Genomic DNA, 16,907 nt, shown 5'->3' with positions numbered 1-16,907 from the left:
GTTTCGTAAGTCAAATTACATCACATGGCAGATGCCAGGGGGTAGCGGGAGGAAATGAAGGGCGTCTAATGGACATAGGACTTATGTTTTGTTCATCTTGGCATCTTCCACGTTTGGGTAGAAACCCAGTATCTTCAGCAGTGGCGTGGAATAATAATAATAGTAGCTACTTTGTAGGATTCTTTTAAGTAATCAATGAGCTAATACGGTATGTAAAGCACTTGAAAGACTCCTTGAAATATGAATGCTATATAGAGTGTTTGGTGTTATTTTTCACCAACAAAACTCAGTTTCAGCTTCTAAAACATGTGAGTATATTTTGTGTGTGTATGTGTGTGTGTGTCCATCTCTCTAGCTATGAGTTAGCCTGTGGCATATACATTTCCATTCTCACAGACCTACTATGTGCCTGACAGAGCTCTAGGTGCCATAGATAGGTTATCTTGCTATCCTCACAATAAACCTACGAAATAGGCATGGTTATTCCATTTTACAGATGAAGAAACCTGAGGCTCAGAGAGGTTGACAACTAAAAGTTGCACAGCTTAAATTGCATCTGTTTATACCTTCATCTCTTTGTGCATCTCAGTTCCTGGAGGGCAGAAATCCCATGTTTACACTCACAGAGCCCAACATAGGGAGGGAAGGGGATACCCAGGGAGTGTTTGCTGGGTCTGAATCCCTGCATATGTTACATGGTCAAAATTACTCTTGAAAATCCCTTCAATGGCTAACTCATGTATCCAACAAATATCTCCAGAACACCTACTATGTGCAGGGTTCTGAGCTAGCACTGGCAATAAAGTGCACCAGATGGGCAAAATCCTTACCCCTGTGGAGCTTGGAGCCTGGTGAGGCATTAACTCCATGGTTATTGTAATGGCAGGTAGTGTAAAGAGCTAGGAAGAAACAAGATGGTTAGAGAATAGGATGATGGGTAGAAGTGGGGCACCATTTTAGTTAAGGAGGTCAGAGCACACCTTTCTGAAGAAGCAAGATTTGAGCAGATCGAAAGAAATGTGGAAACAAGTCATGTGACCATCTGGAGAAAACGTGAGTGTTCCAGGCAGAGGGAACAGCCAGTGCCAAGGACCTGGGGTGGGAACGAGCTTGGAGTTTGCAGACCCATAAAGTGCCATATACATGGTGTTATGGCTCAACCCTGTACAGTAATATCTGCTCTCTGCCCAGATGCCTTGGGGTAACTTTGTCATGTCCCCACCCCCATCCCACCATGTGCTTTTCCCTCCAATAGCCAGTACCTGTGGCTCTGGGCATTGAAGCCACTTTGCACACTGAGGCAGAAAGCAGGCAGTGGCTGGGAGTTGACATCGGCCCACCTAACACCCTCCCCCTGTAGCTTTTGACCAGTGCTTATGGGTGGGAACAAATACAGAGGAGTAACTTACACTCCAGAAATACCGGCAGGATCAGGCTGCCCAACCCCCACCGCTACCTCAGGACTGCACCTGAGATGACCCTGATCTCCGTTTGGCTTCTCGCCTTTCCCATCCTGCTCACTCACTCCCTTAGCATTCTAGTGGGAGCAGGTCCTTACTAAGTCACTTGACAACCTAAGACAAACATAATGGGTAATGTCACAGTACATAGTAGTGAATACATCTGCAGAATATCATTTTACATTGTTTAAATGATGGCAACAAATGCAGACTTGACTGTTGGGTTAAACACTCGTAGGAGGCTATCCCCACTGTATTATAATCCACACTCCAGGCCTTCAGGACCCCAGACTGGGGACAGAATGAAGGCCTGTGGCCTCTGGTTCCGAGCTCAAGGTACTGCCTTTTAGCATCAGGCAGGGGGTGGTCCAGTCTGGAAAGTGAACTTGGACAGATCTTCAGGGGGGAAGGAAGCAAAGATGTTCTTTTATAATTCTAGCATTGCTCAAAGCCTCAAGAGACAGTCTGAGTGTGTCAACTACACTGGCCTGACATCTAAGACTATGACAAATTATTTCCCCTACATCCCTTAGCCCTTCCCTGCCCCAAGCACAGACAAATCCTTTTTAGCCAAGGCCTTACTTCTCAGCCTCTGCATAGCCCGGGTTTCAGTGCATTTATTCCTTCCTTTGTCCAGCAAATATTTATTAAGCACCCACATGAGCCAGCTAGTGGAAGGCACGGACGCAGGTGCCTAGACTCCTACAGATGCCCAGATAGAACGAGCATCTGGCCCCAAGGACCCCATCAGCTGTGAGTATGAGCTCTGTCCCAGCTGGGGCCCCACTTGTGGCAAATTATTATAGTAATGGCCCTGAGGTCCCTTTTCAATGGGACCTTGTCACTCCTTCTATCCAGGGGTGGAGTCTATTTCCCCATCCCTCAATCTGGAATAGTCTTATATATTAGTTTTCTATTGCTCTGTAACAAATTACCACAAATGTAGTGGCTTAAAACAACACTCATGTACCATTTCTGTTTCTGTAGTTCAAAAGTCCAGAACAACTTTCTTGGTCTCCAGTTTACAGATGGCTGACTTCTCGACCTCCATAACCACACGAACCAGTTCCTATAATAAATCTCCTCTTATATGTCCCTATATACATGCTTTTGGCTCTGTTTTTCTGGAGAACTCTGACTAACACATGTAGACTCCCAAGGCACCCTGTGCATACCTTTTGTGGTAGGCTGAAGAATGCCCCCACTCCCAAGATGTCCACATTCCAGTCCCCGGAACCTATGAATATGATACCTTATATACCCTGTATAAGTGATACTCCATGGTAAAAGGGATTTTGCAGATATGATTAAGGTAAGAATGTGGGGATGGGGAGATAACCCTTGATTATTTGGGTGAGCCCAGGGTAATCACCAGGGTCCTTATTAGAAGGAGGCAGAAGTCAGTCCTTGATTCGGTCATCAATTCAAATGGACACTGCAGTTAAGAAATCAAGAGAAGGCTGAGACTTGGAAGGACAGTACTGGAAGAATTAGAAAAGATCACCAAAAGCAAAGATGTGTCATTAGAGACCAAGGCTAAAATTATCCCCACCCTCATATTCCCAATTACTATGTACAGATGTGGAAGTTGGACAGTGAAGAAGGCTGATAGAAAAACAAAATTATTCATTTGAAATGAGATGTTGGAGGAGAGCTCTACGAATACCCTGGACCGCCAGAAAGATGACCAAGTGGGTCCTAAACAAATTAAGCCTGAAACATCGCTGGAGGCAAAAATTACAAAACTGAAGCTGTCCTACTTTGAGCACATCATGAGAAGATGGGGTTCTTTGGCAAAGACAGTAATGCTGGGGAAGACAGAAGGCAGCGGGAAAAGAGGAAGACCAAATATGAGATGGATTGACTCCATAAAAGAAGCCATAGGCGTGAGTCCACAGGAGCTGAGCAGGGCTGCTGAGGACAGGTCATCATGGACATCACTCATTCATTGGGTCGCCAGGAGTTGGAGCCCACTAAACAGCATGTGACACACATAACAGGAGGTCAGTCAGGAGAAGGCAAAAGTAAAGATTGGAGTGATAGAGCCATGAGCCAAGGAATGCCAGCAGCTTCTAGAAGATGGATGAGGCAAGAAATGTACTTTCTTCTAGAACCTCCAGAAGGAACCAGTCCTGAGGATATCTGGACTTTAGCCCAGTGACACTAATTTGGGACTTTTGGCCTCCAGAACTCTAAGATAACAAATTTGTATTGTTTTAAGCCACTGAGTTTGTTACAGCAGTCGTAGGAAATTAATACATTCTTATTCTAGCACTAGTCACTATATGGCAGGTGCCTTTCTCACCTGACTTGTTTAACAAACACCTTTTAAAAAGGGCCCACAAAAGCCGCTAAACGAACTAACAACTGGATTAATGCTTATCAGCTTCCTCCGGCTGCTTGCCTGTCTCCCTCAGCCTGAAATCTCTCTCTCTGTCTCTGTCTCTGTCTCTGTCTCTGTCTCTGTCTCTGTCTCTGTCTCTGTCTCTCTCTCATCCACACAGCTCACCTGCCCATTCACCCCCACCATCCCCAGGAGGGCAGCTCTGTTCTCACACCAAGCCCACTTGGGGGCGGGCCAGCAGACAGCTATTTCTCAAGAGTATGTTGATTTTCAAGCAGGGAGGGGAATTTCTCCGAAGGTAACAATTGGATAAATCTGCAGAGGTGCAGGAATGAGAAGCGGAAATTTTGATATGGTTGGTTTGAAACCGCAAGATACTGGTGTTGCATCACAGAAATGTAGTAATCATCCTTTCTAATAAACAAGTACTGAGAGCAGGAGACAGCCCTGACCCTTACCACTTCCCCGTTCCTCTCCACCTCCATCTCAGCCCCACCACAGCCACTGAAACAAGATGAAATCTGTACGTAATGACACCAAAAGAGGTCGACTTTATATCATTAAAGGAGAAAAGCAGATTCCAGTGTGAATCACATGATCCCATTCTGTTAAAAAGAAGTTAAATGTATATACGTATATATATGCATATTTACGTGTGTTTATATAGGCATAGAACAGAGGCTGGAAGATTCGTGAAGGTGTTAAACAATGGTTTGATAGAGAATATAGACAGTTGCTTTTTTCTTACTTTTTTAGTTTACAAAACACAAAATGTTGATGTAATAAAAATAAAGTTTAAATAATCCAAAATAAAAGAAATAGAGCGTTTTGGGTGGCAGGGCTACTTTGTGCCCATTCCGGGACAGCCCAGGTCTCTCAGCCCCTCCCCAAATAGAAAGCTGTGGTCCGGTCTCCCAGTCTCCACGTTAGCAATGGCGGAACCATTGGAGGAACTGCAGGTGGCAGGAGAGTGATGCCGCCTGGGAGCCTGGGAATCAGAAAACTTATAGACATGACCCTGAGGGGGGTTTCTGCCTAACGACCCAAGGATGATCTGTTTCCGGCCCAACGTGGCACCCTCTTCCCGCCCCCCCATCTCCACAAATCCTCCCTGCCGTCTTCAGCCGGCCTCCTGAGTGAAGGCAGGTGCCGCCCAAGACCTTGGCCGAGGAATAGATGCACAGGATCACCCCGGCCTTCCTCGGCCCCTTCACCGCATCCTTTCCTGCGGTGGCGTTTTTGTTTTAATTCATCTGAACTGGTTACAAAACCATACTCGCACGAATACATAAATAATGGATGTGGGGGGGTGGGGGTGGACAATGTTTTAAAGAAATTCCCGCAGGGCCTGGCAAGGCAACAGCAAATGCATTTCTGCTGTATCATATTTAACTGTTTGCAAACTTCTGCTGGGAAGATGCGCAGCGGCTGCAGACTCCATCGCCCTTCCCCGCGGGAGGCCTGGCGGGACTTGCATGAGGGGTGGGGTGAAAGGTTGTCAGCTAGCAAGGGCCGCAAAGATGGAGAGGGGAGTGGAAAACGTAGGACTGCACTATGCCGGACCAGTTCCGCACAAGCCAAGCATCCACCCCGCTCTAGGCCCCGGCTCCCGCCGCCAGGCGAGGCCGCTTTAAGAGCCAACGCGCGCCCCCGCCCCGCGTGCGCTCACTTTCCCTAGCAACGGCCCCGGGGGAGGGGGAGGTCCTGGCAACGGCGTGCCGGCCCGGAGGGTCACGTGACGTCCCGCAGCTGGAGCGCGAGCGCGCGCCCCGCCGCGCGCCCGCCGGCCGGGGCCTGTGCGCTGCGGCGCGTGCGCGAGCGGTGCAGCACCGGCCGCGGGAGCAGGGAGTATTATGGGCTGTGGGTGCCGCTGAGCAAGATGGAGCTGTCTGCAGTGGGCGAGCGGGTCTTTGCGGCCGAATCCATCATCAAACGGCGGATCCGAAAGGTGAGCCGCCTCCCGGGGCGGGACGCCTCGCCCCGCAGCCGGTGGCCGGGTCCGCGGGCCTTCGGGGCGAAGCGGTCCCGCTAACCCGGGCTCTCTTGCCCACCCCCGCGCCGCCGTCTGCTCGCGTCCCTACATCCTCCCCACCCCCACATCCCCCCCTTTTTTTTCCTGTTTTTCAGGGACGTATCGAGTACCTGGTGAAATGGAAGGGGTGGGCCATTAAGTGAGTGTCGCGGGGTCCAGGGACGAGGGGGGAGGGGAGGCAGCGGACACTGGGCCTTTTTTTTCCTTGAGGGGTGCGCACGTTTGCGCCCTCGCATGTGCCTCTGTCTCTCTGGTTATTTTGTGCATGTGTGACTCGCCAGGTACAGCACTTGGGAGCCCGAGGAGAACATCCTGGACTCGCGGCTCATTGCAGCCTTCGAGCAGAAGTGAGTTTCGGAAGCTGGCAGGGCGGCGGGGCCAAGGCTCGGCTGGGGCGCCTCGCTGGGAAACCGGGGAGCTGGGGAGGGCAGCGCGGAGCGGGGCCCGGGAAGGGTTTCTTTTTAACCTTTGGCGTTTCTCGGTCGCAGGGAGAGGGAGCGTGAGCTGTATGGGCCCAAGAAGAGGGGACCCAAACCCAAAACTTTCCTCCTGAAGGTAATCTGGCCCAGCCCCAGCAGCCCCCTCTCGGGCCCCTAGCCCCAGCACAGCGCGGGGCCTGCAAGGGAGGGACAGATCGGCGGCCGCCCGCTTGGGCGGGCCTTTACAGAGGGGCCCCAGCTGGGCAGGGGGTGGTTATGAGCCCCCAACGAGCCCCTGGCAGCAGGCCCCGCCCGGCTCCAGCTTCAGCATGAGGGTCCTTGGGAGTCGGGGGTGAGGAGCGGGATAATCCTTGCTAGCCAAACGAGGATCTACGGAGGTCAGCAGGGCTCCAGGAATGGGGTGGATGAAGCAGGTGGGGGCTGCCCACCTGAGTGGGTGGCAGGGAGGTCCCTTCTGCACGTGAGAGGCCTCATCTCCTCCAGCTTTAAGCAATCTACCCGTGGGCTCTGCCTGGAATTAGAACCCGACGGGAAAGTGAATGTGGTCTCCCTCATGGCAGGGAACAGGGAGAAGCATTTGGGGGCCACTTGCCTCCCCGCCCCCAGCTTCCTTCTCTTTCTTAGAATTTGTTCTGCCTGCCTCCCCTCCTCACTGGGGGATCCAACTTGAATTTGACCTTAAATCACTTCACTATGAATTTATCATCCAGGCTGGGCCACTAGCTTCAGGACTCTGAGCCTCAATTTCCCCCCATCCCTGGCTGTTTCTAGAGGTTCTCATGAGGATGGAAAGTGGGAGAGTGAAAGCATAGCAAATTAGTCTTGGCAAGGGAGGGAGACCTAGCTCCAGAGAAAGCCATTTTATAGAGTTTTTTGGGTTTCATTTTATTTTATTTTTTAGTGAGAAAGAACAGTGTAGGAAAGGGAGGGCAAGATGACGAGGTGGCTCGTGGGCCTCCCTGGGCAACCACAGTCTCCCTGTTAGTGCTAAGATTGTCTCAGGGCCCCTTCCCACCCAACAGTCTGTGACTTTGTGGCAAGTGGCACAGGAAGGGCAGCGAGGACTCTGCAGAGAAGAGACTGTGCAGAATGCAAAAGCTCAGATTCACCACCACCAATTTGTCCAAAAGGCTCAAAGCCCAGTGAGAGTGTGGTAGATGTCTCCAGCCCCGCCTCCCCTCTCCAAAGGACTGTGCATGTGTAAGGGTTTGCTTTGGACTTAAAGCAGAAGTGAAAGAAATGTTTCCAGAATTGCATACTTCTGTGACCCCCTGGCCCTGACCCACACGCATCTTAGGGGATCCATGAAGCAGCCTTAACCCTGATGCTTCTTACACGAGGGATGGGGTAGAGCAGCTGGAGGGCTTGTGGGCTGTGACAGCTTCTCAGCGCCGCTGTAGCACCCTCTAGCGGTGAAGCGAGTAATGACCATGAGCACTGATTCACAAAGTGCCTTTTTTTTTTTGGAGAGCTCTAGTTCCTGAGCTGGCTGTGTGCCTAACAGAGTGCTGAGCCCCGACACGGATTATCTCCTTTAATCCTCTCAACAACCCTATGAAGTAGGGAGTATTATCCATTTTGCATATGATAAAATCAAGGCCTAGAAAGGGGAAGTGACTTACCCAAGGTCCCACCACCCAACTTCATGACTTCATCCTGTCTCCTCTACACCCCGTCCCTCAGAGTACACATCAGGTTAAGTGTGCAAGGTGTACAAGCACACACAGGAAACCACGAAGGGGTAGGGGATGGAGAAGCAGATGAAAGAACCTTGCTCTGGACCTTAAAAACAGGTAGCATGAAAATGGTATGGATCTTTGCAAGGGGTAATGGAGATCAGTGTGGTCTGAACCTATTGCTCTGTTAGTCAGTGAGAGGCAGTGTGTTTAGTAAACCAATTACATTCAGATCGCACTTCTGCCAGGAACGAGTCTAAAGGGAACAGGAGCCCATGAGGAAGGTCTCATTACCCCCATTTTACACATAGGAAAACTGAGGCCAGATAGGTTAAATAACTTGCCCACGGTCACAGAGCGCCAGTGGTAGAGTCCACATGTCACCTTCCGTGCCAACCTCTCAGAGGCATGCCTGTCACCCAGTCAGTTCAGTAGACCGCAGCAGTGATTAGCAGTGGTTGACCGTTTTTAATTCACAGGCCGACCTAGGTCTCACATTCAAAAAACTCAATCTGGAGAGGGGAAAGAAGGAGGAAGTTTAAGCCAGTCCCTTTTTTATAAAATTATATTGAAAAATTATAAAGTAAGAAATAGTTCCCATAGAAAGTTTGGAAACCATACATTAGAATAAACTTATTGCTCATAAACCCCCCCCCACGCACCCCCCCCAAGGATAAATCTAGTATTTATTGAGTACTTGCTGCGTGCAGGGCGCTATGCTAAGCAGGTGACATGTACACATGGTCATAGGAGCCCCTGTGGTGGGTCCTCCTATGATTGCACAGAAGGGAAAGATGCACAGGAGACCCACTGAGCCAGGGTCTCATCCTGGATCTGATGTTTGCCCACACTCTTAGCCACTCTCCAAGGACTGTCCATCACCACTGAACTCTGGCAGAACCATAATTACAGAGGGCCAGGGCCTCAGGCAATATGCAGAGGGAGTGAACGCTAACCCCCTATGGGGATCAAAAAGAGGGGATCCCCTAAGCTCCCATAGGGATGAACCTGCAAAAGGCCCTGCTTGCCATGCCAAGGAAAGGCTGGCGGCTTTCCCCTGCCTTTGTTTGGGAAGGGCTATAAGAAGGGAAGCAGTCCCTGGCTCTGCTGGCTAGGAGCTGGAGGAGCTGGCAGCACCCCCGCACCCCCAACCCAGGGGCGAGGGTTGGGGGGGCTGACTGTATGCTGCCACCTAGTGCCAGGTTGTTGACCAAGCAGCCTCTGAAGGCCTTAAGTGTGTGGAAGGGCCATGTGGCATTAAAGGGTACTTCTCCCACATTCTGAAGGAAGCTATCCTTGCTTATTTAGCAAGTAAGTCAGCAAACACTTCTGGGGGTTGTGGTCAGATATAATCTAGTTTTGTCTGAGGGGCATAGAGACTACCGCGTTCCCCCGAAAATAAGACCTAGCCAGGCCATCAGCTCTAATGAGTCTTTTGGAGCAAAAATGAATATAAGACCCGGTATTATATTATATTAATGTTACATTATGTTATATTATTATATAAGACCCGGTCATTAACATAAGACCGGGTCTTATATTCATTTTTTGCTCCAAAAGACGCATTAGAGCTGATGGTCCAGCTAGGTCTTATTTTCAGGGAAACGGTACCTCCCAGGTACTAGGTAAGCATACAGTTCTATTTGGGGCAGGGAGGAGAAAAGGCCCCAAACCACAGATCCCACTCTCAGACTCCGGGAATGTGTCCCTTCCTTGGCCACCACCTCCCACCTGGATGGATGCAGTCACCCCTAATGAGTCCCCTGCCCTCCAGGAGCCGGGGCGTCTATAGAACACAAATCAGTCATCCACCGCTGCCCTCTGTCCAGCCATTGCCTTCGGTCCCTTGGCCACTCTGCATCCCCTCTCTGTTGGTCTCTCCCTGCCTCCACCGTTTATCTTGGCAGTGCCCCTTCAGCAGGCTACCTGGGGCCTGGTCGGGCTCAGGAAGGACCAGGGCTGGCTCTCTCCTACTCAGGCTTCATCCTCCAGGTCCCAGGCCTGGGCCCCTATCTGTGCTCCTTTGGGCCCTTCACCCTGCATCCTAACTACCTGGTACTGGTCTTCCCTGAGGAGCGCAGCTCCCACCCCCCTCCGAGGCTGCATATTCAGAGCTGTAGCCCCAGGCAGCTGACACATCCCTAGTAGCACTTTCATAGTGAAGGAAGGATAGGTAGGCCATGGAGGATGGCTTATCTGGCCTTGCGAGTCCCTTGTCCTGAACCTGGGGTCCTTGAGGGCCCTACCAAACCCAGAGTGTTCCACGATGTAGCAGATGAGCAGCTACAGAGCCCTCAAGCTTGATAGATTTCACATGTGGGGGTACAGCTGGACGGAGGCGCCGGGGACAGTCTCTGGCTGCGCACAGAACTCTGCTCAGCTGTCCTACCCCAAAGGCAGTGCTTAACTGGGAGGCAAGTCCAAGCTGGAGGTGCAGCCTGTTCAAAGGCAGAGAGAGCACAGGGAATTTGGGACCCTGCCAGTAGGTCGGGCTGGGGTTTAGGGTAGAGCAGGCAGGGGCTGCCCTCTCCATTCTGCCCCGAGAATTGGTCTGTGGAGGATGCCAGGCTGGGCTGGGCTCCCTCACAGAGCAGGGCTGCTCAGGGGCTTCTAAACAAAGGGTTGTTATCTACATTCATTGTCCCAATGCTGGCTCGCCTATGTCAGCAAGGGCAGCCACTGACGCGTCTGTCCCCAGGGCCCACAGCCAGCCTTGCACAAGTAGTGTGGGTCTTGGAGTCAGGCTTGGAGGAGGGTCTGACTTGCCCTGTCACCATATGCACTTGCTTTGCCCGTCTCTGTCTGCTGCCTTTTATCTCTAAGATGGGTCGTGAGTGGCAGTGATTCTCCTAAGTGCTCTCAGGATGGTATAATGAGACCATCCTTGTGGGTGGCTATCACACGGGTGTCCAGAGAAGGGCAGCAGGAACTCGAGCCCCCACCCACCCTCTTCTGCCCCCCAGGCGCGGGCCCAGGCCGAGGCCCTCCGCATCAGTGATGTACATTTCTCTGTCAAGCCGAGTGCCAGCGCCTCCTCACCCAAGCTGCACTCCAGCGCAGCCGTGCACCGGCTCAAAAAGGATATCCGCCGCTGCCACCGCATGTCCCGCCGCCCGCTGCCCCGCCCAGACCCGCAGGGGGGCAGCCCCGGCCTGCGCCCGCCCATCTCGCCTTTTTCTGAGACCGTGCGCATCATCAACCGCAAGGTAAAGCCTCGGGAGCCCAAGCGGAACCGCATTATCCTAAACCTGAAGGTCATCGACAAGGGCACGGGTGGAGGTGGCACTGGGCAGGGGACTGGGAACCTCGCCCGCCCCAAAGTCCCTTCGAGGAACCGTGTCATCGGCAAGAGCAAGAAGTTCAGCGAGAGCGTCCTGCGCACGCAGATCCGCCACATGAAGTTCGGCGCATTCACGCTGTACAATAAGCCGCCGCCAGGCCCTGCGTCCCCCCCACCCGCTGGCAAGGCCGACATTGCTGCCTCCACGGCCCCGGGGCTGCTCCTGGCGGCCCCCACTCCACCCTACGACGCCCGAAGCTCCAGCTCGTCTGGCTGCCCCTCGCCGGCGCCGCAGTCCTCCTCCGACCCGGACGATGCACCCCCCAAGCTGCTCCCGGAGACCATGAGTCCATCGGCTCCCGACTGGCGGGAGCCCGAGGTGCTCGACCTGTCCATCTCTCCTGAGACAGCAGCCACCAGCAAGTGGGCACCCACCGACGTCACTGCTGCTGCCAGCCAGGCACTTCCCACGGCCCCTGAGCCTGCCAGCACCCCCTTAGAGCCCGAGGCTGGGGACTGGCGCCCTGAGATGTCACCCTGCTCCAATGTGGTTGTCACTGATGTCACCAGCAACCTGCTGACAGTCACTATCAAGGAATTCTGCAACCCTGAGGATTTCGAGAAGGTGGCTGCGGGTGTAGTAGGTGCTGCAGGGGGGGGTGGCATCGGTGGGGTGAGCAAGTGAGGGGGCTCCACCAAGGAGGGGGCTTTGGGGGGAGCCCTCCTGAAAGTCATACTCTTGTTCCCTCCCCCTCCTTGCGACACTTCTGCCTGTGCTTTGCTTGTTTCAAATGGCTCGGTGTTGACCCTGGGATGGGCTTGGGCAGTTGGAGTCCCCTGAAGCCCAGTGGGGGTCAGTCCTGGACCAGTTTAGGGCCGAGGGGGGGCAAGGGCACTGGGAAATCCTCCCTCTTGTCTCTTGGCACCCTCCCTGCCCATGCATGGTGGGGCCCACTGGGTGGCTTCTGGGGAGCCCCAGAACCTGGGGTTCAGCTGCCCCCTCCACATCCCACCGTGTCTCTCCCCAGCTTGCTTCCAACTCTCGTGCACAGCATCTGATTTCTCGGTGCTAACCCGGCAGCTGCAGGGCCCCTTAGGAGACCCCCCTCCCAGTGTGGGCACCGTCTCTTTCCTCCAGTTGCCTGGGCAGAAGGGGCAGGGATGGCAGAACCCAGACAGGCTGAGGGGCGGCAGGGCCCAGAGGCATGGGTCTTACTGCCCACTTTTGGAAGAGACCCAATCGGGCCCCCTTTGGCCCCACCCCATCCCATCTCTTTACTAATCCCTGTCTGGAAGATGGAAGGAACTAGCAGGGACCTCAACCTGCCACAGCCTCCCAGCATCTAAAGACCCCTTCAGTTCTCGACCAAAGGTGCTAGAAGAACCTGCTGTGGAAACTTCCAGCTGTGCGTGTGCGTCTGCCGCCCCTTGGCATGTTTGTATGTGAATCCATATGTGCATTGGGCACTTGGTCCAGGCTTTCCAGGCGGCACCATTTAGGGTTCCTCAGAATAGGGTCGTCAGAGGCCTGGACCGTCCCTTGCGGTCAGCTGGGCCTGTGGAGGACACCAGGCCAGTGCCCCACCTGAGGACCTAAGGGTTACACTGTGGAGGCCGCCACGTCTATGCTCCCAGCCCAGGTATGGGGGCATGCACCCCCACACCCTTCTCCTTTGGGGTAGTCAGCCCAACCAGCTGGGCCTTCAGTAGTTGCACACATGGCAAGGTGGAGACTGAGATAGGGAAGGGAGACGCCCACCCCCAGCTTCCCTTTCCTCCTGGGTGTTTTGGGGGAAGGAGGAAGGCTGGAAACTGTTCCCGGGGTTGTCCAGCTTCTCTCGATCCCTCTCTTTTGCTTCTGACCCCTGAGGCTTTCTCACAGCCCAGCCTGCTCGAAGCAGCGGGAGGCCTCTGGTGCCCTGGGCAGCTTCTCCTTCCCTGTGCTTCCAGGGAGCTGAGGCATCCATGCCAGTGGCGGAGCCCAAAGCCCCCGTTGTCGGCCGGGCACTGGGAGCGTAAGCAGGCCAAAGTAGAGGGAATGGAGAGGGGAGGAGGGTGCGGGTGTGCAGGGCCAGGGGTCTGGTGCACCGGGAGGCAGCCTCGTGAGGCAGCCCTAGGCCACTGTCAAGCTCAGTTTGTCATGAGTGGCTTGTCCCTGTGCAAGGCCCGTCTTAGCTCCCTGGTATATGCAGCAACAGGTGTCTAAGCTCAGAAGCATGATGGCAGAAGGTAGAAGGAGGCAGAAGGGGATCCAGTTAGGGAGAAAACGCCTTTGTCCTAAGTGTGGGAGGGCTCTCTTCCAAACCTCCCCACCAGGGGCTGTAGCTTGGTCCCTGGTCCTCCCCACCCCAGGATGTACAAGGGCCCTCACAGGGTTTGGGGGGCTGGCACTCCCAGACCCCTCCCCACCTGCCCTTTGTGTTGGCTCCATGGCCGTCCAAGTGCCAATTGGCTTCCCCCCAAATAAGGGCTGGTGTTTCTCCTCTGTCCTTAGAGGTGATTTCCCCCCTGACCCCCCTTACCCAAGGTGGACGACCACCTGGGTACCAGTTACAGGTGTTTCCAGAGACCATAGAAATGTGTTTTCCTGAGAGTCCGTGTCATTCGTGACTTTTTTTGTAAAGAAGTTGTGTTTTCAGAGGTGATTTTATGACAGGAAAGTGAAAGAATTAGTTTTGCAGAAAACAAAAAAAGCAAAAAAAGAGGAAAAAAAAAGAAATAGAAAAAAATATTGTGGGATTCCTATGGGGTTGGGAGGGGGGAGAAAGAGATATTTAAAGAAAAACTAGTAACGCAGTGATTGCACAGGTGAGGTGGCAATGTTAGGAACAGGAATGGAGGCCCAGGCACGGCTGGCGGGTCCCTGGGGTCATGGCCAACTGCCTGCCTGCCTTGGTATGAGGCAGAGTGAGCCCTCCCTCCTGTCCTGGGCCTACTCTCCACACCTATCCTTGCTCAAAGGAAAGGATGACAGCTGTTCCTAAGGGACCTAGCCAGAAGCTGCAGGGGCCAAGCAAATGGAGCTGGGATTTGGGGTGGTGGGGGTCAGTGGGGGTCCCATCATCCCTGGGACCTACTGTTGGTGATTCCAGGAAAGCTGGTGAACAAGTGCAGTTGGGTTTCTTGCTCTCCTCTGTTCCTTTGCCAGCTTGTTGGGCCATCTGGTTCCTACCACCACTACCCCGTGTGGGGGGGGCTTCTCCCTCCCCACCACCCCAAAGACCGTGACACCCCTGAGCTTCTCTGGCCAGGTAGGGGATGCAGGCTTCAGGAAGACAGGAGCTGTGGACTCTGGGAGAACCTTAGGTGGTGACCCTAAGGGATTGGGGGTAACCGTGGGGAGACCCCAGACATGCAACCCCTCCCTGCCTCGCACATGCAGAGGCACGCATGCACAGTGCTTGAGTCAGGCAGCTCCCCTGGGGCTTGAGTGGGCATAGGGTCAAGAGCAAACAGCCCTCCTTACCTCTCTCCCAGGGTGGCTTGGAGTGGGGCCCAGAAGCCCCCCACACACACTCTTGCACGGATCAGCCTCCCGTGGGCCCTTCCCTTGCTGCTTTTCCGTTTGCCTAATTACCAAGCAGAAGTTGCAGTCTGGTTTGCTTTATTTTTATATGTGAAATACCCCCACAGCCCAATCTCCCATGTTCACTATTGGTTGGGGCATTGTTCATTTCCCCTTAGTGCCACGCCGCCACCCACATGTCATAGGAAGCAGGTGACGTCTGGTGTCTCTGGTTTGAGATGGGAAGTTGGGACCCATCCCTGTCTTGTTCCCCTCTCTCACCCTCAGTTTTCCCCTCAGAAATGGGTGTATTGGGCAGCAAGGCCTCTTCGTAAAGCACTGCTGGTGTCCGGGCAGCTGCCAAGGATTAGGTAGGTGGTGGTTGAGGCTGGCACTGGGCCCCCAGCCTCCCACAGCCCCCATTTGTTCTCACCCTGCAAAAGGTCAAACGAGCTCCATCTTTGCTGCTCTGGAAAATCTCCAGCCTCAGTGTGAGGTGGGCAGAGTGGGAGGGATCACCCCATTTTAAAGACAAGGAAACGGGCCCCAAGAGGCAAAGCTGCTTCACTGGGGTGAAGAGCCCAGCTGCTCTGGCCTGGGGCCACCACAAAGCTGGCAGGCTACCCCTGAGCCAGGCAGTCGAGGGTGAGGGGTCAACCAGAGTAGGAAACTTAGCTGGGGGGGGGGGGCGTGGATGAGGGAGGTTACCATCAGCCTTTCTAGCCTCTGTGGGGACCCAAGTGGACGCACTGCCTTTCCCACCTTTTGGGGTTGGGGGGCGGGGGGGAAGGTTGTGGGTTTATTTTTTAATTTTTGTATCTGTTTTTTTTTTTTTTTTGCACTTGGCCCACACCGGACAGTGGAGCCCTGCCTCGTTGGTTCCACTTTCGGGCTCCCATGCACTAGCCCAAGGCAGCCTCTTGGGGGCTTGTATGGTTTAAGGAATCACTTTTAAAAAGGAAAAAAAAAAAGGAAAGTGTTTAAAGGTTTTTGTTTTTTCTCTGCATCTCCTCTCAGATTCAGAAAGCCCAGAATTAGGGGCTAAAACTCCAGGAGAAGGTCTCCTCAGCCTGACCCCATCTTACTGATAGTCACCAAGACGCCAAAATGGAACAGGCTGGGTTGGGACTGAGGACCCCACCCCCCAGGCCTGCAGGGTCCCCCCAACCCCACCTTGAAGGAGTCAGCACCCCACTCCAACAGTGAGTGAGCACCTACTGTGTGCAGTGCTTCCACTAAGCAAAGGGGGCTGATTATGGTCTAACTGGGGCCCCTGCGCTAGAGGCCATGGTGGAAAGAACAGGTTCTGGCGCCCGCCCCTGCTCTTGGCAGGAGTGGAGATGGAGATTTCTTTTTGTTGGTTTTAATTTAAAAACACAAAGGCCTAAAGAAATGTATCTTATAATTTTTTTAATTTTTGAAAAGCTCATTTAATGAATTGTGCACGAATGAATTCTATATATATAAAATATACATATATAGCTCTATATTTGGGGAGGGCACTGTCTCTTTTTTCTCTTTCTCATTTTAAAAATGAAGTGTTGTTGCCTTTGTCTGTGGTTCAACCATCCAGCTCCCAGCTGGCTAAACTTTGCCTCCAGTGGTTAAAGAGAGAAAAATAGTGGGGTGGGCAGGAGACCGGAAGTGGACATGTTGCCCCAGTGTGAGGGGCGTCCCCGTCCACCTGCCCCTGTCCCAGAGGCTGCGGGTAGAGAAAACGGCTTGTTTTGGGTGTGGGTTTCGGTTCTGTTGTTCTGGATTTGGTTTCTGGGCCGGGGGAGGGGGGTTTGTGCCGATTACTCTTGTCTTGTATGTTTTGTTCTGCTGCTCTTCAATATTGTATCAATGCCAGGAAGGGGGAGTGAAAAGCTTCTTTTGCACCCCCAAATAAATTGTCACATTCCGAAGCTCAGGTCTAGCCCCTATGGTGGGGGTGTGTCTGTCTCATTTCTTCTGGCTGTGACTGGTCTGTAGAAAACAGGTGAGGGGAGGACCCCTGCTCCTTAGCTGGGGCCCTAATCTCTCCACCTCAACCTGGAAGTGAGCTGAGCTGGTGGCCCAGCACAGGTGAAACAGGTGCCTGCCACTTCCTGAAATCTGGAGAATACTAGGCCGGGCACATGGAGGGGTAAGGTCCCGCCACTGTCTGCTCCCCAGTTGGAATCACAGC

General features: G+C 53.3%; 1 protein-coding gene across 1 annotated transcript; it reads left to right on the top strand.

Annotated features, from left to right (window-relative positions):
* The first annotated feature begins 5,567 nt into the window (after window positions 1-5,567).
* On the top strand, window positions 5,568-16,649 carry CBX6 (chromobox 6). The gene is made up of 5 exons (XM_074326408.1): window positions 5,568-5,752; window positions 5,932-5,975; window positions 6,118-6,183; window positions 6,325-6,391; window positions 10,916-16,649. The coding sequence occupies exons 1-5, from the start codon at window positions 5,684-5,686 to the stop codon at window positions 11,915-11,917; spliced, it is 1,248 nt and encodes a 415-aa protein (XP_074182509.1). The 5' UTR covers window positions 5,568-5,683; the 3' UTR covers window positions 11,918-16,649.
* Window positions 16,650-16,907: the final 258 nt, after the last annotated feature.

Source organism: Rhinolophus sinicus, linkage group LG02, assembly GCF_036562045.2.
Source record: "Rhinolophus sinicus isolate RSC01 linkage group LG02, ASM3656204v1, whole genome shotgun sequence".
Lineage (NCBI taxonomy): Eukaryota > Metazoa > Chordata > Mammalia > Chiroptera > Rhinolophidae > Rhinolophus > Rhinolophus sinicus.
This window is presented reverse-complemented; position numbering and strand designations above follow the sequence as displayed.